The following is a 22,998-nucleotide window of genomic DNA, read 5'->3' as shown; positions in this document are numbered from 1 at the left end:
GAGAAACACATGGGCAGAATTTTTCTATTTTGTATAGCAGTCATCAGCATAATGCTATCAACTCTTCCAAGAAAAGTATCATGCTTTCCATTTGAACTTATAACCTAAGAACTAATGCTATTTCAAGTCCTGTTTACTTAGGTAGGATAATACAAAGGCAAAATATCTTTTGCTCTCAATTCCATAACAGGCTCCCAAAGAGAGAAGCCAGATTTGATGTTCAGTATCTCAAAAATACCTTGACATGTATGCTGTAAGTTCTCTGGAAAATTAGTGCACAGGGTAGACAAGAGCCTTCAGTATTCTGAAGCAATTAATTTCACAAAAAGAGACAAAAATAATGATTCTATGACTAAATTGATGGACATGAAGAAGTGGAAACAGCTAGGGTGGTATTTTCCATCAAACAACTTTTTTATTTGTGTAACTGTATTTCTAAGCAATGGAAAATGATACACTGTCTCCATTACTTCATTTCCATCATTCCAATCTTTTCTAACTTTCATGTTTGTTAAACAAATTGCTTTAAACATGTCAAAGACACTTGAGTGGAGTGTTAGCCAAATTTTAAAAATAAAGATGATTCATAAAGATAGCACTTGTGTTCATAACCATCAAGATAAAATTTCAAGAAAAAAATTGCAGTCTTGATTATTTAGGGCACAAGTATAGGGTAATCATCTTCAGAAGGCAGAAAAAGTCTTTTTTTGCTCTCTGCCTCATCTCCCCTAGATTTATATGGCACAGTAAACCTGGCTTTGAAGGCACTAAATCATCCCTGTGTCAATGATTTAATAACCCCCCCTCCCCGCATATTTATTTCTCCAATTTTGGATTTCATTTGCATTATTATGCTACAGGTTGAGCTCCTCACTGACAGTCTGCTTCTTACCAGTTAGTCCTGTATCCTCTTAGAGCCAATGATTCTTGAGAGGGAAGGGTACATGGTTCCCTTTGTTTGAGATAGGGTGTTGCCTAATACAGGGCAACCAGGCATATCCCTTCAGTACATACTTTTGAAGAACTGATGTTGGTGTTCTAGAGAGAAAGATAAAAAATTATTACTCATCTTAATTTTTTTTTACTGGTGGTAAAAAAAAGTAAAAAATGAGGATATGAATATACAGGATAATTGTACAAGGAGCGACTATACACGTTATTCTTGGAAAGTTTTTTTTAATTTTGAAACACTCCACTTTACAGAAAATTTACAAAAGGAGTACAAAGAATCTCTGGGGGGGGTTCCCCAGAATTATTAGAGAATTGTCCATGTGATGCCCCATCATCCCTGAACACTTTAGTACATATTTGCTATGAGCAGACATTCTCCTATATAACCATCAAAATCAGGATATTATTCTTTGACTTTCATTACCTGACACCTTTGAAAATTATAAGGCAGTAATTTTGTTGAATGCCCTTCAGTTTGGTTTTATCTATTTTCTCATGATTAGAATCAGGTTATGTGTCTTTGGCAGTAAAAACACAGAAGTGATGCTGTGTTCTCAGTGAATCCTATCTGGTTACACATAATTTTTTACAGGTTCCATTACTGATGATGTTAACTTTGATCACTTGATTGAGCACTGTTTTAGGGTGCTGTCTTAGTCCATTTGGGTTGCTATAACAGAATACCATAGATTAGGTGGCTTTTAAACAAAGAACACTTCTTCCTCATAGTTTTAGAGGCTGATAAGTCCAAGATGAAGATGCTAACATATTTGGTGTCTGGTGAGAACCTACTTTCTAGTTTATGATTGGCTGCCTTCTCTCTGTGTCCGCACATGGCAGAGGGGATAAGGGAGCTCTCTGCAGTCTCTTGTAAGAGCACTAATCTCTTTCATGAGGGTTGCACCTTAAAAACATAATCACATCCCAAAGGCCCCATCTCAAAATGCCATCATAGGGGGTTAGGTTTCAACATATGGATCTTGGGAAACAAAAACATTCAGTCTGTAGCAGCTGGGTTCCCCAGGAAATAGGCTTTGAAATTAGCATGCAAGAAGTTGATTAGGGAGTGTTCTTGGGATCAACTCCTGTGGAAGAAAGCAGAATTAGCAAAGGGAGAAGCTGATCTGTGATGCAGTCCCAACAAAGACCACAGCTAACCAGGAAGAGGAGCTATGGATCTGGGATGGCTCTTAAAATTCTCCTTTTGGGGAGCAAGGGAACTGGGTTTTTATACCCCTATGTTGTTCATCCATTGGATGTGAACTGCCCCTAGAATGAGGTAGGGTCTTGGATGAAACAGTTTTTCTTTAGCTGAGGCCATTCCCAAAGAGGGCTGATCCTCTTTGACATATTCTGATATCACTTCCAGAAGCTCTGCATAAGTCTGTCATTCCTGAAGGGGCCTCTGGGCAGTACATCACAGACTCCAGCACAGAGGTATCTTTCAGGATTCTGCACTGCAGAATTACTCTTTTTTCCCTTTATAGGTGATAAGTGCTTTATAAGAAAGTACCTTGACACTGTGAGATTATTCTATTCATCATCAAATTCTTAATGATGGAGTAATTGATATCAATATGAATTCATAATTTCCTCTATAATTAAATGGCTTGCTTAAATGTGTTACTACCATTAACTAATTTAATGCTCAAATTATCCTAGATTTTGTGACTTGGAAACTCTTCCAATTGGTTTTACTATTTTTATTTCCTTAATTTCTGGCATAACAAGATGTTCCAGGCTCATTGTATATTTTCCTTGCCCCAGTCCTGGAAACAATTTCTCCAAGAAACTCTACTTCTGTTTAATAAAAAGTGATATTTAGAAATCAAGACTTGGACTTGAGGTATGCTCATTGCTATTTTACCTCCTTTCAATATTAACTTAACCTAGGTTTATCTCACTTACCATTATTTTTGCCTCCATGGTATGCTTATGGTGACCCCTGACCATAACCCCTGACCCCTCAACTTCATAACATTTCTCATCCTTGAAGTTTCTCTTAATTCATATCTGAATAGACTAGAGTGAGTATGAGTGTAAGGCCAATAGTAACATCATTCATAAAGTGACATTTAGTGAATCTTCACCACATCCCAGAAATGTGCTTTGTTTAGGTTAGTTTGCTATTGCTGCTGTAACATATGATCACAATCTTCGTGCTTAAAACAACAAAAATGTATTATTTTGACATTAGGCATAATGATAATGACTTATATAAGTGTAATGATACCTTAACCAAGCTCCTCCTCATACTTAATCTCTTCCCTCAAGAAGAATGAGTGGAATTTGAATCCTGATTAGCAGTATTCCAGGCCTAATGCCCCTCCTGGAATCTGGAAAGGTCTTGGAAATATACAGGGTCCACTGAATGAAGTCCATCCTCCTCTCCAAATTGTATGCAATGAAAGTATTTTAACTATGATAGTTATTTATTTAAGATGTTAAAGAATTACTTTTTATAAAGGAAAAACAAAGAGGTGAGAGAAAATACAATTCATCTTATCAGATATTAAAATTTTAGCAATAATGGATTTACTAGAATCTTGCCATTAGCAGCTAACTGAGACCAGTTCCCAAATGGCTATTTTTATGGGGTACAATGTGGAGATATGGGGCAACTAGAAGCTTCCAGGGAAGGCAGGCCCAGAGGAAGTCCTGAAGTGAGGATTCTTTGGCCACACAGCAGACGATGTGAAACTTCAGAATACATGCTCTCAGTTTGGAGTTAAACTTTGGTGTTTAAGAGTAGTGACAGATGTTTTAGACAAAATTTTCTCTCTGTGACATTTTCCAAAGGACTGGATATAGGTGTCATTCATGGAAGGCCAAATTATAGTGTGTAGGTCTACAAATAAAGTGATCCCTACTTTCAGTCTACAGTGTGTTTCCTGCCACCTCTAAACCTGCCTTGGGCTTCCAGAGCCCAGCTTGAAGGTGGACGAACCACAAGACATGTAGAAAGATCTTTTGTCAGTTGAAAGTGTTGTAGTGAGGAGGAACAAAAAGTTAGTATGCAGTTTGGTTTACAATCATGAAATCCATCAAAGTACAATAAACTAGACATTGTGACACCAGCTTCCTAACACTCTCCTCATATCCCTAGATCCTAGTAGGGTTCAACCTCTGTGGAATGATAAAATAACAGAACCTCATTTAAACTTATGCCTGGAAAGGACTAAAGTTTGACCTAAAAACAATTGTGACATAAAACTTTATACTTCCAGTGGCCACATTTTTATACTGTCTCCCACGAGCAAGTTTCCCTATTCCCAATGTCTAGTTCTATCCCAGCTGTTAGGACCAGCTTTTAGGAAAGGTTTCTTATTGTAGAATAACAACTTTAAGAAAATGAATTTTTGCCTTTTACGCCTTTTCCAGGGATAAAAACATTTTAGCATTCTCTCTGATTTGTTCTCTATTGGAAGAACTTTCATGATCAACAATCAAAATGGGAATATTATGAGAAGTCAAGAGATTTTCATAACAATCTTAGTTGTTCTTCTAGAGTCTTCATATAGCAACCAAAGTGATTTTTTTAAAAATAACTTCATGCATCCATGGTTCTTTTCTACTGAATTCCTTTCTCAATCAGAATACATTCCAAAGTCCTGAAAACTGTGTAGAAGGCCTGACTTGATTTCCTGGCTCTCCCTGACCTTACACCTATGGCTCTTCATATAGTTCCCTTTGCTCTTAGCACATTAACCTTCTGGAGCATGTCAAGTGCCACCTTCCTCAGGACCTTGGCATTTACTGCAATGCTCTTCACCCAATGTTTACACGCCTCATTTCCTTACTTCTCTTTCATCGCTGCTCAAATGTCACTTTACCAGAGTGTCCTGCTCTGGCCACTCTTTCCCAATTAGCTCACCTATCCCCCCCACCACCCTCTGCCCCCTTAAGCTACTTTATTTATTTTTTCATAGTAATTATTTCCATTTGCCATAGAATATATGTATAAGCAGATAATTTGTGATCACTTTTATGCTCCATGAACGTATCTGGGTTGACACCGCTGTGTTCTCAGTACCTAGAACAGTACCTGGGAGTTACATGATGCTCAGTAATTGCCTGTAGAGTAAATCCCTTAACCATACCATATCAGTAGCTACCTTCTTTACCACCCATGTGGTCATGCTCAGAAATAAAAATAAAAAAGGTTTAGTAAGCTTTCTTTGCTGTCGTGACCACAGTAGATAAGCACAAACAGTGGTTATTATACCCCAGTGGATACCCTGGGACTCAAATGAAAATTAAAATTCTCTAACCCTTATTCCTCATTTTCCTTAGGAGTTGTATCAGCAATATGAAAAAATCTACAGTGTAGTGGTATGTTCTATAACCAACTTCATTTAAATAGTAGAGATTTTACGCTGGTTATCTTTTTCTTTTTTTTTTTTTCTTTTTATTGTAAGAAGTTTATTGTGAAAGCCCCAGTAGGGTTCTTTGTTTGTTTGTTTGTTTGTTTTTTTGTTTTTTTATTAATTTATTTACTTTTTAAATACATTTGTCTCTGCCTTCCCCCCACCTCTTTCCCTTGCCCCCTCCCACCTTCCCTCCCTCAGCTCTTCCCCTTTGGTTTTGTCCATGAGTCCTTGCTATATGTTCCTTGACTTTCCCCTTCCCTTCCCTTTCCCTGCCCCCCCTTCCCTCTTGTCTCTGTTGATTTCTTTTCCTTTAAGTGTTGCTGGTCATATTTTCCTTGCTTCTTTGCAATGTTGGTTATCTTTTTCTTAAAGACTAAAAATATTCTGTCTTCTCTCCATTGAGGGAACACATACATGTGGTTAAGGGAATTTCCAAAAAACCAGCTTCAATGAGTAAATCAGCATAGCAGTTAACCACATCAGCCTCTTATTTTGAGAGCAGACTCTTCAAAAGAGCATGCTCCTCAAGGCTTGAGGCTCAGTCATAACTCCGAGGGTTAGAAGAGATGACTTTTTCTTGTGACTGTATGCCCACCATCTAAAATGGTGCTTGGCAGCTGGCAGGCATTCAAAATCTCTTTGGTGAAGAATGAACAAAACCTGGTGTTATCTTTAGCCAAGCACCTCCCACTCAGAGCCAGCATCTCATTTCTGGCCCAGCTTCCTGCTTCTACCTGCATGCCTCAACTTATTGCACCTCCAGAGCCAATAGTTATCATTCTGGAAACACTGTCACGTCTCACCTGAGAAATTCAGCAGCCTTCTGAATGGTTTCCCTGGCTCCACTCTTGTCCTCTCCAAACTGCTCTTTATCCTTCAGCCAGAGTGATCCTTCTAAGTAAGTGCAAATTTCATCAGGCCACTTAAAGAATTTTGATGGTGCTTGCCCCATGTCCAGCATCCCCCTCCTCTAGGATACAGCCTAAATGCCTTCGCATAACAACAAAGGTCTCTATGGTTCTGCCAAACTCAGCTGCTACTCCTGCCACTGGTGTCTCAAGTGTGTCTCCTTGCTCCCTTATGCTCCGTGCTTTCATTATTACCTCTGCTGGGAGGGCTCCTCTCATCTTGTCCACCTTTAAGATTATATTTCAAAACCACATTCTCTGGGGGGTTCTCTTCAACTTTTGTAGGCCCAGGCTCTGGGTTTGTACTACACCCAACAGTTATGATGATTTATGTTTCTGAAGCCTCCACCCGACCTGTTCCTCACAGCAAGTAATCCCAGTTAAAGCCTGTTATACTGTAGGCACACTTAAAATGTACATCAAATTTGTTGAAGGAACTCTACAGTCTTATTTCACAGAGGAAGAAACTTTCTTATCTCAATACTGTTGAAGTTTCCTCAGATTTTAATCCCATCCTCTTTTCCTCTCTATGCTGTTGGCAGCACCCTGAGCCAGGGCCTGATCTGTTCACATCCAGATTATGGCCATAGTTAGACACTGAAGGCATGTGCTTCTTTATGTGGATGGTAAGCAGCAGGTGGTCACTTTATTATTTTTTTCTGAATCATTCAAAGAGTCTAGCATAGTGCTGGTTTCATATACATTCTAAAAATTTACACTTTACTTAAAAAAAAATTTAAGAGAATTAGGTAGGATAGAAAGGAAAGTAAAATAAAATTAAAATACATAAGACACCTTAAAGACTACCTACCTTCTTTGCCAACTATTTTTTAAGCACCTACTATATTCCAAACATCATGCAAGCCACTGGATATACAAAGTTAAATAAACACAGTCCCTGTCCTCAAGAAGTTCCCCTTCCTTCCCCAGTGTGCTGGAGTTACAGAGTAAGACTTCCAGGCAGCTTTCTTCCTTTAGGAAATATCATATATCCATCTATGCATGTATCTATATCTATCTATCCATCACATCTATATAAAATAAGGTGTTAAATAGAAGGGGCAGGTTCCTGGACATCCTTAATAAAATGATTTGCTTTTAAACATTTGTGTTTCTCTCCTTTGTTGCTGTCATCTGAGGTTTCTGTGCCTTTTGATTGTTTCTTTTTTGGTGGTGGTGTTTTGTTTTGCTTTTTTGTAGTTGGTGACTCAGTGTTTCTAAACTATTCAGGGGCTTACTGCATCCTGGTCTCTATGCACCCCCATTCCATCCTTATACTGATGAAACTAGGTTGCTTCCCTACACAACGCACTGTGTTCATACTTCAAGCTCTGCCCCATGCATCACACTGTCACAGAAATACCTGCAGGGCCCATTTGGGAGTAGACTGATTATTTTGAATGTGAAGGATGCATCTTGGAAAAACAAATGAATCAAATGGAAAAATGAATTAATATCATAAAATTTAACTTACCAGCTGGAGGCATGATATATTCATGAGTTCCTTAGAGACAATCCTCTCAGAGGAATTCACTGTTAAAGAAAGCCTTGCAGTTACATGGAGTCAAAGTTCAGCTTAAAAGTATTTATATCTGAATGGAAAACACCATCAAAGAAAAGTTCAGAACTAGAAGTTTTCATTTCGTGTGGAGGACTCTTGTAACGGATGATGAGCTTACTGCAGGCATCTCTCTCAGGGCTTCTAAAGTCTCTGTGATGTTCTCAATGGGACTGGAAAGCTGCCAAAAGCTCAGTTCAATCCCATTGACATTTATTGGGCACCCATTCAATGCAAGGCATTATGACATTCTGTGGGGCTATGGAGACAAATAAGATAATATCTTTAGTTCAGTTTAATAAAAAAGATAGATATCTAAGTAACTAAAGGTAAATGTTTCTGTGGGGTTTTCTTGTGATTAATTAAAGTTTGCACAACCAGAAGTGTCACTATTACTAAGTATAGCATAAGGCACTTGATTTACAGTTGAGATACCAATGAGATGACAGATATTGGGGTGTCCTGACACATAAGCTTCTTCATGTCAGAACATCAGGGGAAACAGTGACTGACAGGCAAGTATTTTTCCGTTGCAGGGACATACTTCTCCATGCAGAATACATCCTTCCAGGTTCTAAACACAGCAAGGTGATGTCAGAATCATTCTATTAGCAACAACATTCAACCATACTGACCATACTACATGCTAATTAGTGGTTTTCCTGGAATACCTAGGAATATAATCACCATATAGGATATTGTGTTTTTTATTGAAAACACTCCAAAGCCATCAACTGACTAAAAATTAATTTTTAAAATGCAACACATTCTTCTTTGGGATACTACTTATGTAGGGCTTTGTCTACAGTGGGTTCTCAGGTATGAAATGAATAATTGAGAGTAAATTTTCCTTAAGTTCATGTATAGCTGAGTCTAGAGCTAGAGGTAAATTTTTCCTGTCACCTTGTAAGTGACAATCATATGAGAATGCCATGCAAAAAGTTTAGGTCCATCAAGCCAAAGGTGGAAAAGAATAAAATCTCAAAGGAATTAAATATTTTAACCATCTTCCTCCTGATTTCTGGCTGGGGACTAAAGGGTTAAGGTGGCTGCATTTCTCTTTATTCACACATATATGTGTGAGATAAATGTGTACATATATGTGTGTAAGGAGAGAGTGAGATTAAAGAAAGTACAGGGGCATTCCAATATAAGCACATAGTCCAACCAAGTTTTCCCTATTTTTTAATCCAAAATATAGTATTTTTGTGGCCTTAAAAATAATTTGCAAATTAAAACAAGCAAATAAACTAAGAGCATATATTAATTTCTAGATCACTTGGGAAGATGGCACCAATTTTAAATGAGTGTGAAAGAATGCAATTTGTAATTATATTCTTCACATTTAGTAGTCCAATTTCAAAGACTACATTATTAAAAACAAATGAGTTACCTCCTCCACCTTTGCAGCGCTAATGTCTTTTTAGCTGAGAAGAGAAAGAAAAAAAGAGGATGATCCAAGATGGTAGAGGAGTAAGTGGAAGCTACATTAGCCTCCTCCCGTGACCAATCTGTAATTAAAACAAAATTGTAGAGAAATAATCCTGAATATCCAACTGAACACTAGCTGGAGAGAAGCCTTATGACCAAGGACAGCCAGAAGAAACCACTTCACCATAACAAGACTGGTAGAGAGTGCTGAGGAAGTGTGGGAGGGCTGTCTGGGTTTTCACAGGTGGCAACTGAAGTTCCAGGGGGATATTTCAGCAGCTGGGGGAGGGGTTCCCCCTGAGAAGTGTGGGGTCTAAACCCCAACTTGAGTTCCTCAGCCTATAAAACCAGAGCTGGAAAGGAATACAGAAAATGTCCAGCTGTGAAAAGTAGAGAGGTTCCTGTCTGCCAGAGAGAGATGGCTGGAGTTGCAGAGAGCTTCTTAAAGGGCCATTGCACAAAATTTCATTTGCAGCCACTTAACCTGAGCTTTGGTATAGGGAGGACAGAGTAGACTAGAGATGCTTGAGGAGAGTCTGGGGATGGTGGCTCTTGGGAGAGAACTGAAGGAACAGCTCCCAGGATCCCTGTGCTGAGACATTATATATACTGCAGAAGCCATCTTACTCAGGCAGAGCACTCCTCTCCAAGTGGCATCAGCCTGAAGGGAAGCAATATCTCTGCCTGCAGGAATTACTCTGCCCCAACCTGTGGTACTTAAGCCAGACTGCTGATTAGTACTTGAGGCTATATCACTGATTAGTTTACCTAAAGCAGAAAATACAAAGAAGCAGCTGAAATGGGAAGACAAAGAAACAGACCTCAAATGAAAGAACAAGAGAATTCTCCAGAAGAAGAACTAGATGAAATAAAGGCAAGCAATTTATCAGATAGAGTTTAGAGTAATGATTATAAGGTACTCAATAGCATGAAAAAAAGACATAGAAACCATAAAAAAGGACCAGTCAGAAATAAAGAATGCAATATCTGAAATAAATAATACACTGGAATGAATAAACAATGGGATAGATGAAACAGAAGATTAAATTAGTGATTTGGAAGACAAGGTAGAAAAAAACATCCCGACAGAGCAGCATAAAGAAAACAGAATTTTAAAAAATTTTTCTTAAAGAGCTTAAGAAACATCATGGAAAACATGAAGCATAACAACATCTGCATCATGGGAATACCAGAAGGAGAAGACAGCGGGAAAGGGTTCAAGAACCCATTTGAAGAAATAATGACTGAAAACTTCCCTGATCTGGTGAATGAAAAAGACACACAAATACAGGAAGCTCAGAGAGTCCCAAACAAGTTGGACCCAAACAGGCACATTGAGACATATCATAATTAAAATAACAAGGCTTAAAGACATGGAGAGAATCCTAAAACCTGCAAGAGAAAAGCAGGTGGTTACATAGAAGTGTGTACCAATTAGATTGTCATTTGATTTCTCACTAGAAACATTTCAGGCCAGAGGGAGTCATATGAAATATTCAAGGTGATGAAAGCCAAGGACCTACAATCAAGGTTACTTTACTCAGCAAGACTATCATTTAAAATTGAAGGAGAAATAAGGAGTTTCCCAGGCAAGAAAAAGCTCAAAGAGTTTATGAACACCAAACCAGTATTGCAACAAATGTTAAAAGGCTTGCTTTAAGAGGAAGAAAAAGAGGAGGAAAATAGTCTCTAAGAATAAAATGGCACTAAATATATATCTATCAATAATCATCTTAAATATAAAGAGTTTAAATGCCCCAACAAAGAGCCACCGGGTAGCTGAATGGCTAAGAAAAAAAGACCCATATATATATGCTGTCTCCAAGAGACCCATCTCAGGTTTAAAGATACAAATGGACTAAAGGGATGGAAAAAGATATTTCATGCAAATGGAAAAGAAAGAAAGCTGAGGTAGCAATACTTATATGTGACAAAATAGACTTTAAAACCAAGGCTGTAGTAAGAGACAATGAAGGACACTACATAATGCTAAAAGGAACAATCCAACAAGAGGATATAACCCAAATAAACATTTACGCATTCAACATAGGAGCACCTAAATATGTGAAGCAAATCTTGATGGACATAAGGGAGAGAGTGACAGTAATACAGTCATAGCTGGGGATTTTAACACCCCATTGACTTCAATGGATAGATCTTTCAGACAAAATCAACTGGAGACAACAGCCTTAAAAAACATACTAGATGAAATGGGATTTAATTGATAATTCAGAGCATTTTACCCCAAAGCAGCAGAATATACATATTTTTCAAGTGCACATGGCATGTTTTCTAGGATAGACCACATGTTAGGACACGAACAAGTGCCAATAAGTTTAAGAAGACTGAAATTACATCAAGCAGCTTCTCTGACCACAATGCTATGAAACTAGAAATCAATCACAGGAAGAACACTGAAAAACATACTAAGACATGGAAGCTAAATTACATGTTATTAAACAATGAATGGGTCAATAATGAAATCAAGGAAGAAGTCAAAAGATAGCTTGAAACAAATGAAAATGAGGACACAACAATAAAAAACCTGTGGGACACTGGGAAAGCAATCCTAAGAGGGAACTTCATAGCATCACGGGCCTATCTGGGGAAAGAAAAAGCTCAAATAAACAATCTAACTTCATATTTGGAGGAACAACAGACAAAGCCCAAAGTGAATAGAAGGAAGGAAATAATAAATATTAGAGAAGAAATAAATGAAATAGAGTCTAAAAAAATGATACAAAGAAATCAATGAATCTAAGAGCTGGTTCTTTGAAAAGATAAACAAGACTGACAAACTATTAACCAGACTCATCAAGAAAAAAAGAGAGAGGGCCCAAACAAATAAAATCAGAAATGAAAGAAGAGAAATAATAACTGACACCAAAGAAATATAAAGGATTGTAAGAAGATATTATGAGGAACTACATGTCAACAAACTGGACACACTGGACAAAATGGATAAATTCCTAGAAACATACAGTCTTTCCAAACTAAATCAGAAAGAATCAGAGAATCTTAATAAACAGATTACACCTAGTGAAATTAAAGCAGTAATCAAAAAACTCGCAACAAACAAAAGCCCTTGACCAGATGGCTTCACAGGTGAATTTTACCAAACATTCTGGGAACTAACACCTCTCCTTCTCAGACTATTTCATAAAATTCAAGAGGAGGGAAGGCTCCCAAACTCATTTAATATGGCCAGCATTATCCCAATTTCAAATCCAGATTAAGATATTACAAAAAAAGAAAATTATATGCCAATATCCCCAATGAACATGGATGCTAAAATCCTCAAAAATGTTAGCAAACCAAATACAGCAATGCATCAGAAAGATCATAAACCATGATCAACTGAGATTTATTCTGGGAATGCAAGGTTGGTACAACATTTGCAAATCAATAAATGCTATATACCACATTAACAAAATGAAGGATAAAAACCACATGAGCATATCAATAGACACAGAAAAAGTATTTGATAAAATCTAGCACCCATTTATCATAAAAACTCTCAGCAAAGTGGTATTAGAGGGACCATACCTAAACATAATAGAGGCTATATATGACAAACCCACTGCTAGCATTATACTCAGTGGGCCAACACTACAAGCGTTCCCCTTAAGATCAGGAACAAGACAGAGATGTCTGCTTTCACCTATCTTATTTAACATAGTACTGGGAGTCATAACTATAGCAATCAGACAAGAAATAGAAATAAGAGGGCATCCAAATTGGAAAGGAAGAAGTAAAACTTCATTATTTGCAGATGACATGATACTGTACATAGAGAACCCCAAAGATTACACCAAGGAACAACTAGAACTGATACATGAAGTCAGCAAAGTAGCAGGATAAAAAATTAATATTCAGAAATCAGTTTTATTTTCATATGCCAATAATGAACTAAGAGAATGAGAAATTAAGAAAACAATCCCATTCACAATTGCTACAAAAAGAATAAAATACCTAGGAGTAAACCTAACCAAGGATGTAAAAGACCTGTACTCAGAAAATTATAAGACACTGATGAAAGAAATAGAAGATACAAATAAGTGGAAGCACATACTTTGTTCATGGACAAGAAGAAATAACATCATTAAAACGTCCATACTGCCCAAAGCAATCTATAGATTCAACACAATTCCTATCAAGAGTCCAGTGACATTTCACAGAACTAGAACAAATATTTTGAAGATTAATATGGAACCACAAAAGACCCCACAGAGCAAGAGCAAGCCTGAAAAGGAAGAACAAAGTTGGAAGAATCACACTGCCTAATATCAAACTATACTACAAGCCCATAGTAATCTAAACAGCATGGTACTGGCATAAAAACAGACACATAAATCAATGGAACAGAATAGAGAGCTCAGAAATAAACCCATACCTTTATAGTGAGTTAATATTTGACAGAGGAAGCAAGCACATACAATGGGCTAAAGATAGTATAGTCAATAAATGGTGTTGGGAAAATTGGACAGACACATGCAGAAAAATGAAACTAAATCACCTTTTTACATCCAACACAAGAATAAATTCAAAATGAATCAAAGACTTAAATGTTAGACCCAAAACCATAAAAATCCTTCAAGAAAACATAGGCAGCAAAATCTTGGACATTGCTCGTAGCAATATTTTATTGGATATATCTCACCAAACAAGGGAAACAAAAGAAAAAAATAAACAAATGGGACTATAACAAACTAAGAATATTTTGCACAACAAAGGAAATCATCAACAAAATAAAAAGACAACCCACAGAATAGGAGGACATATTCATCGATACATCTGATAAGGGATTAATATCCAAAATTTATAAATAATTTACAAAACTCAACACCAAAAAAAAAAACCCAATTAAAAAATAGGCAAAGGACCTGAATAGACACTTCTCCAAGGAAGGCATACAGATGGCCAATAGACATATGAAAATATGCTCAACATCAACAATTAAAACCATAATGAGATACTATCTCATATCTGTCAGAATGGCTATCATCAATAAATCAACAAACAAGTGCTGGTGAGGATGTGGAGAAAGGGGATCCCTTTTTGTACTGTTCATGGGAATAAAGATTGGTACAGCCACTGTGGAAAGCAGTATGGAGAAAAAAATTATGAACGGATCTGCCTTTTGACTCAGCAATTCCATTTCTGGTAATATATCTGAAGGAAACCAAAACACTAATTTGAGAGAACATAAGCACCCCTAGGTTCAGTGAAGAATTATTTACAATCACCAAAATATGGAAACAGCCCAAGTGTCCATCAGTAGATGAGAGGATAAAACAACTATGGAACATTTACACAACAGACTACAACTTGGCCATAAAAAAAGAAAATTTTACTTTTTGCGAGAGTATGGACGGACCTGGAGAACACTATGCTAAATGAAATAAGCCAATCAGAGAAAGGCAAATACCATGTGATTTAATTTATATGTGAAATCTAATGAACAAATTGAACTAACAAGGAAAATGGGGACATACTCATAGATGGAGAGCAGGATGACAGCTAATGGTGGGGGTGAGAGGTGAGGGAATGGGCGGTTCAAGCAAAAAGGAAAAAGGACTCATGGACATTGACAACAGTGTGCTGATTGCTGGGTGAGGGGGATATAAGAGGAGTAAATGGTAATGGGAAAAATACAATAATGATTAAATTTAAAAATGAAACGGGGATCTGCTCTGGGATATTATATTTCTTGATTCTATTTTTCTTGCTCAGATTTTTTTAAACACAAAATTACACTGTTTGGTGGAGGTGTGGGGTACAAAACAAGACATCTATTTAAGTATTATACACTTTCAGTAAATGTGTAAATGGTGGTCACTCGCATGGGCTGTGTTTCACATCCAGACTAGGCCCAGGATAGCTGGCAGGCAGTCATGGGTGTTGATGGATGGGTGTTCAGAGTGCAGCCTGATTGTGGTTTCTTAAATGTGCCACCTCCTGGGGGTGAGAAGGGCTATTTAATGAAATGAAATACTACTCTGTCACAACTTCCTTACTCACAATTCAATCATGGAAAATTCTTCCCCAGTGCTGTCACTGAAATCATTACATCCAGAATTAAACATGCTGTAATAGAGCAGGCGACAATACCCTGAGGTACTATTGACATGTCAGGTCTCACATTAATAATCACCTTTTCCATACAGTGAATATGAAAAGGTCCACAAACCTGGATTCTTTTTTTCTCCCTTTGGATTGAATGTAATAGCCACCTGCTCCTGATTTGCTTTCACACGCTGGTCTGGCACCACACGGCCTGACCTATCATCAGTGTTGCTCACCCTTTTCCCTTCAGCCGCTGACATCACCCTAGAAGTCTTCCCAACTCAAATCCCGTGGAGCCCTGAGACCCTCTCTGCAGGCTCCTGCCTGCTAGGTCTTCTTTATCCCCACCAGGCATTAAGCCCTTGGATTCATACTTCTTTCTTACTTACACATCTGCCTTCCACCACAGTGTATCTCCTCAGTCTTCTCCTGACTCATATCCCTTCAGGTTGTCCCACTTTTCTTCCTCTCTTGGCTTTCTTCATCTTTGTAATCCCTCCAGCTCTCTTCCCCTTACCTCCATGAGGCAGCATGATGCAGGGAGAGGAGAACAGCCTTCACAGCACAGAGACCTTGGTCCAAGCCCTGTCTCCTCTCTGCCTAACCACTCGATATCCTGCAAGTGACAACCTCCTGAAGCCTCAGTTTCCAATCTGTGAAAAATCCCTCACAGGAATGTTGTAAGGACCCCAGGAAACAAACCTTTATTCCTGTCACTTTAATTCCATCTCTATGTGAAAGACCTTGACAACTGTTAGAGCAATAAAATTAAACATTTTAGGTATGTATAGTGAAATCAATAAAAAGTTACAACTAACTTGCTATGTCTTCAACATTCTGAGACTGTGAGAAATTTAGCTCACAAGCTTCAAGGAAACTAAATGTTAACCTAACAGTAAATTTAGCTCACAAGCTTCAAGGAAACTAAATGTTAACCTAACAGTAAATGTTGTTGGTTTAATAACAAATTTCTCTTTGAAAGAAAAAACAAGGTGATAGTATTTTCTTCTTAGGCCCGAGTCTGAGACTCTGCATCTGTGATAAATTACCCCTTAAGTAACTAAAATGTAAAATAATCTAAGGCAAAGTCAGCAAAGCTTTATTGTAAGGGGCAGATAAATAAACATTTTAGGCATTGTAGACCATGTGGTATCTGTTGTAGCTACTCAGCTCTGCTGCTATAGCACAATAATACACAAATGAATAAGTTGGACTGTGTTCCAATAAAACTTTATTTACACAAAGTGGTAAGCTACATTTGGGCCCTGGACATGAATTAACCAACTCCTGCCCTGGGGCATTAATGAAAATTGCAATGACAATTCAGAAAATCAGAAATTATCAAGAGGTAAAGGTTTCAGGTAATTCTTCCATGATAATTCCAGAATTACTAAGGCTTTTTCAGTTAGTAAGGAACACCACCATGTATGTGCATGTGTTTTGTGTGTGTGGCAGGGTGGCCTGTAGTTTTCCTTACAGAAATATTAGTCAGCTCAAGATTTTGGAACCCAGAATAAACTGACTTTTGAAAGTAAAGAGATTTGGGTTCCATAGCTTTGTTGTCTGAACCTACCCTGGCTTCCCACTTCTGGAGCAGAGACGTCAGAAAGCCAGAGAAAACAGGGAAATAATAATAACTGCCGGTTATTAAACTGCCTTTCTCATCACCAACTCTGACCACTGTTATCCCCATTTTACAGAATAAATGAAGGTTTCACTGAGAGAGGCTGAGTGATTCACCCATACCCACATAGCAAATGTTGGAGGCAGCTCTCCCTGCGGCCACAAAAGCTCCCTGCTCTGGGGCACCCACCTCTCTTCAGATTTAGAAACAGCAGGGTTAAAATTGCCTCTTCTTCCTTTTATCTTTACTTCCCAGTAGTTGTTTCAAACACAACCAATAAATATCCCCTGAGTCAGCCTGTGTGCCAGGCATGAAGCTTCCATTATATTATGAAATTTATTTTCCTTCCATTTCCAGAACTAAACTGCAAAGAGACAAGAAAATGAAAGCTTAGACAATTAAGAAATCTGCCCAAGGAAGCATCAATAGTTAATTGTGGAGTCATAACTTGAACATGGTTCTCACCAACTACAAAGTGTTTTCTGCACATATAACTGCTGTGGCGCTTAATGGTAATACTCACATGCTCTCAAGACAGACTGGATTCAAATCTCAGCTCCCCCACTTACTAGTGGCTCACCTTGAGCCCCACATAGTCCCAAGAATACCACCTATACATTGTAGCACCTTGGCAGAAAAACATTTTAAAAGCCTTATCAGATTTGTGATAATTTTCATTCTGAGTGATGATTAACTGATACACCTAATACATAGCAAAGCACTGGCATTCTAGTCTTTCTCCCTGTCTTACACGGTGTAAATGACCCTGTGTCTTAGTTTCCTAATTTGTCAAATTAGAATGATGATCATGATTTCCGTCCCACAGTTTGTTACACATAATAAGACAGTAACATAATACATAGCGCATGCATTGCCTTTTTCTATAGACTATAAGCTCTATGATCACAGGAGTCTGTCTTATTCACTGTTGTATCCCTAGCACTTAGAATAACTCCTAGCACATAGCAGGCAATATTTTTGCGTAAATGAAAAGTTTTCAAACAAACAAGAATGCTTAAATTAGGTTATGTCTGGGTTCAAAGAAAATTTTTTTTTGTATAACGTGAATTTGATAGGTCAAATTTAATGAATCTTTGAAATCATAATTTGTAATAATGGAAACTAGTAATTGTCTTCATGATTTCAATGTTCCCAACAAAAATGGATGTTAGTACAAAGATGATGTTGAGGCTCATGGCATGTTGCATGTAGTTTCAGATACATTCTCCTAGTTCTTTGCTAGTCCCAAAGGAGCATTCTTATGTAATTCATTTCAAAATCCCTTCCATCCTTTGGGGTGGGTGGAGGTGGAGGAGGGTATTGGGAGATAAATGGTAATGGAAAAAATACAGTAAAAAATAAGCTATTTAAAATTATTTTAAAAATAATAAAATCCTGTTCATCGTTTTTTCTTAAAAAAATCATGTCTGTCATTACTGCATTGATTTTATCTCTGAAAGTTTATTTTTACCATACCTGTGTCATAGTTAATGCCTTGTATTTTAAATTCAAGCCAGTATTTAGTGACAACAGCTACTGTGATAAATGAATTATGGTCGTATTTAGCTGGCAAGACTGATTGCCTTTGATGTCTACACTTCAACAGTGATGAGGGCTGTAGAGGGCAACAATGCCTCCGGGGAAAAGGGCAACCTCACTCCCAGTTGATCATGCACAAAGAGGAGCATAAACAGGAAATACTGGGATGAAGATATATTTGGAACAAACAGCTTTTTAAAGTAGAATTTTGTGCAGGTTTCTCAGAAGCTGAGCCCCATAGAACACCACCTAGACCCTGTTGCACTTTGGCAGAAAACCATTTTTAAAGCTTTATCAGATTTATGATAACATTCATTCTGAGTGGTGATTAACTGATACCCTTAATATACAGCAAAGCACTGGGGTTCTAATCTTTCTCCCTGTCTTGCACTGTGTAAATGATTTTCATTAAGATTAAGGCTCTCACAGCGGTAACTTATGCAACCACCTCCTCAGAATGCTCTATCTCCAACAAAATACCTACCAAAGAATAATTTAAAGACCTCAGTAATTGCAGAAGCTATAATGAAGCACCATTTTTGTTTGTTTTAATGTAATATCCTCTGTGTTTTTTATATAAAACAATTGAAGTGAATAAGTTTTGTTCTTGAAGTTTCTTCTGTTTACAATCAAAATAATGTGCAGTCTCAGTCTGATAGGCATTTTTCTTCAAGTGAAGAAAAATTACATATTGAATATGTTTTGGAAGTGTGTGTGATGGAAAGATTTGCTTTGGTTTAAATTATTGATGCACTTGATTATCTTATAAACTGAACTGTAAATTAAACTGTCAGTAAAAGAGTTAAAGAATGCTGAGGTTCACTTTGTATATTCAGTGAAGACTTTGATTTTTCAGGAACCTGTTGGTAAAATATAGTTATGAGATTAACATATGAAATAAGAGTTTGGTCCAAAATGGCAGTAATAAAGAGAAATAAGATCTACCCTGAGATAGCTTATGTATAAAGAATGATGAGCCTGGAAAAATGGTAACATATAATGATGTTTAATCTACTACTGAAGTAACAGCTGAATATTTGTTATGCATAAGAAGTGGTGTACAAAGCATCCTTACTGATGAAGAAAAAGAGAAGGAAAGGAGAATTTATAAAGGTCAAGTAATTTGCCAGAAAATGCAAGGCTAGGGAAATAGTAAAGCCAAGATTCAAACCAAGATAATTTACCTCTGAAGGCTGAATTCTTGCCTATGACATACTCCTAAATCATTGAGATTGTCAATAAACACATATTTTGGCTGAGTATGAAAATGGTTCATATGACAACCTATAAATATAAACACATTATGGGTAATGTAACAAATAATAAAATTATATCCAGAATAATAAAAGAATGCCTTATATCCTTAAAAAAGCAACTTTAACTTTTAGAGGGCAGAATTTTAGGAAATGATAATTTCACAGTACCCCATAAACTCCATTTTTGTTTTTGAATTCCAGATTAGTATTTCTATGTCTTACTTGAATTCACTGTCTAACCAACCAAAAAAAATTCCTATAAATATTGGGGGTTTTAGCTAGACATGACAAATCTGAGCCTCAAAGTGGTTAAGAAAATGGACTACTGTCATGTAGCTAGTTGGTAGCAGAAATGAAATTCGACCCAATTCTTATGATTTCAAGTCTAATAAATTATTTTCCACCTTCAACTATAAGATGACAGAGTGGGAACAAAACTGGTTTATGAAATCTACTCAAAACTGTTCTGTCTTCTCACAGGGCGCTACCCTCAAAAAAACAAAGGAACCTACATTCCCGTTCCTGTCGTTTCGGAGCTGCGAAGTGGCAAGTGGGGGGCCAAAGTCATCACGAGAGAGGACAGGTCTGTCCGGCTGTCCATCCAGTCCTCTCCGGAGTGCATTGTGGGGAAATTCCGCATGTACGTTGCCATCTGGACTCCCTACGGAATAATCCGCACCAGCCGGAACACAGAAACGGACACGTACATTCTCTTCAATCCTTGGTGTGAAGGTAAAGGGCAGGTGTTAATTTTTCTCCTAAAAAATAGTTCATATATTTACAATGCTTCTCTTTTTTTAGAGTTATAGTGAAATTATTCAAGAAGACATGTTCCTTTTCTACATACACTTTTTCCCCAAGATTAAAAGACAGAAAAAGATGAGAAACTTGTCCTTAACGTATATGAGGACAAAATTTGTATGTATGTATGTGTATATATATCATTAATGCTGCTATACATTTATTCCAGGAAATGATTAAAGATAGCCTAAAGTTGCACAATTAGTTAATGTTAAATCATATGTTGATGGCATCACCTCTGTGCTTGCGATTGCTCTGGGAACAAAATAGGTTTATTAAACTTGACTTTCAAAAGTATTAAGATCCATAATCTGGTTTCAGAAAAATACAATACAAGAAAGTTGATCCTGTCCATAGTGAAACTAATTTCTCTACATCTATAATTCAAGAACAGAAAGCCTTAATGTCTAAAGAATCCCATAAATTTGTTTATATGCATAGTGGATACAAAGTTCATGAACTGTAACTCTGGATGTGCAAACATATAACTTTATTTTTTTATAATACAACTTGATCTCTGTTGCTCTTTTGAGTCACTGCAGAAGCTTAACCTAGTTATGTTTAAATAAACTCAGTTAAGTCCAAGGATTTCTCTATCAATTCAGTTTAAAGACTCAGTCACGCACAATGTTTTCTACCTTTCTCTCTCTGCCCCTGCTTCCATACTGGCGTAGGGCTGATTTTACTTCCAGAGGCAGCAGCACTAGTGGGTGAGGGCCCATTTTTAGATCTTGAGAAAAAAGTAATAAAACAGGTAAAAGCTGACATAGGACAGGGGACTTCTCACATCATATTACTCCAAATGTATTGTTCTCTAAAACCTTCCAAAATGAGGCAATAGTATTGCTAAGTTTGAATGACCCTTGTTTGTGAAAGCTGCCTTTGAATCTGGGTTGATCTGCACATAGATAATAAGTGAACAACAACGTTTTCTGTGCGTTTGTAACAATTAATATGTATACTACTGATCTTTTTTCTGAATTATCTTTTCCACTACTGTTCTGAGCTTAATTCCATACTCCCCGCCCACCACTCCTATTATCTCATACCCAGTAATCTTATCTATGTGACAGATGATCATGGTTGATGATAACACATTAACTGGCCACCTGTGGTTCAAAGATAAACTCCTGTTTACAGTAATCTTGTCAACCAGATAGAAGGCATTCCGCAACTGAGTGAATGGGGTGTTATTTACAGGGATGGAAAAGACTGAGAGGAGTAAAGGCCTAGAGACAAAGATTTTGACAATGTTAAGTTAGAGATAACTTTAGGTGTCAAGCAGAAATGGCAGGTGGGTACCTGGATATGTGAGTATGGTGATGAAAATCAGAGATCATATTTGGGAGTTATCTGCACCTAGGGAAAAAATGTGGATAAAGAAAGAAAGAAGGTGTATTACTAAGTCCTAAATAACACCAACATTTAAGATTCTGATACAGAAAGTATCAGCAAAGGAGAATAAAATGGAGGAGTACATAGGAAGTGACCTACTGTAAGAAAATTTAATTGAAAAAATCCATACTTATAAAATAAATAAGACTGGAATTTGTTATGGACTATCTTTGCATTGCAAAAGGAAAATTATGTAATGATCCAGCACCCTGAGATATTTAAAGAATCATATGATTTACCTAGACTTTGCTTTATTTGCTGCTTTATGGATTACATCATCTGTGTAAAATGGGATATATGTCTACACTCATTTCAACCTATGTGGCCAGTCTTCTAGAGGTGGGAAGAGTTAGTCCTGTTGTCTTGCATATTAACTTTACAGGAGAAATATTCAGGAGGTAGAGAGTCTAATAAGCTTTGACTACCCTGCCTTCAGTTGTATTCATGGTGAGCAGCTTCTGGTGACCTCTATTTGGAAAAAGTCACCTAAGTGGCCCCAGCATTAGATGCCGTATTGCAGAAAAGGAGCAGGGGGACCACCCTAGATATCACCAACTAGGGGAAGGTGAGATTAAAGCAAAGAAGTCAGTTTGAAAGCTGTAGTTCAGAACAAAACTGATAGCAGACTAGACTATGGTGGTGGCACTGAAGAAGAGGAGATAGATCAGAAATCTACTTCAAATTCAGAACAGCAAGTGCACAGGGATTAAGCTTGGGAGGTTAAGAAGAAGGTAGACTCAAGAATTACTCTATGTATCTGGTTTAACCAACTTGGGTTGCCATTTTCAGAGCTGGAAAGACCAGGGGAAAGTAGAGAGGGAGACCTAGGGGTGAAACTAAGAGTTTCATCCAGAAATATTAATTTGGTGACACGTGTGAGACATCCAAGTAAAAACGTCAAGTAGGCTTCTGCATAAGTGAATCCAGAGATCAAAGGAGATGGCTGAGCTAGAGATATAAACATGGGCACCACCAGGAGCTGGCAGAGATATTTAAAGAAAGGACAAAAATGGACTTAGTGTCATCAACAATTGGAAAGCAAATGAAGGAGAAGAGTCTAGACTGAGAAGGAGTAGTCATCGGCTGAAAGGCATTCAGA

General features: G+C 37.4%; 1 protein-coding gene across 1 annotated transcript in view; it reads left to right on the top strand.

The window, feature by feature from the left end:
• Positions 1-22,998, top strand: part of F13A1 (coagulation factor XIII A chain) — a 189,041-nt gene that overhangs the window by 38,184 nt on the left and 127,859 nt on the right. Inside the window, exon 4 of the mRNA XM_054591918.1 lies at positions 20,184-20,435. Within this exon, the coding sequence (XP_054447893.1) occupies positions 20,184-20,435 (252 nt within the window). The remainder of the gene's footprint in view (positions 1-20,183; positions 20,436-22,998) is intronic.

The sequence above is a fragment of the Pteronotus mesoamericanus genome, unplaced genomic scaffold (assembly GCF_021234165.1).
Source record: "Pteronotus mesoamericanus isolate MK-2021 breed Mesoamerican mustached bat unplaced genomic scaffold, CSHL_Meso_final scaffold_31, whole genome shotgun sequence".
NCBI classification, from domain to species: domain Eukaryota; kingdom Metazoa; phylum Chordata; class Mammalia; order Chiroptera; family Mormoopidae; genus Pteronotus; species Pteronotus mesoamericanus.
This window is presented reverse-complemented; position numbering and strand designations above follow the sequence as displayed.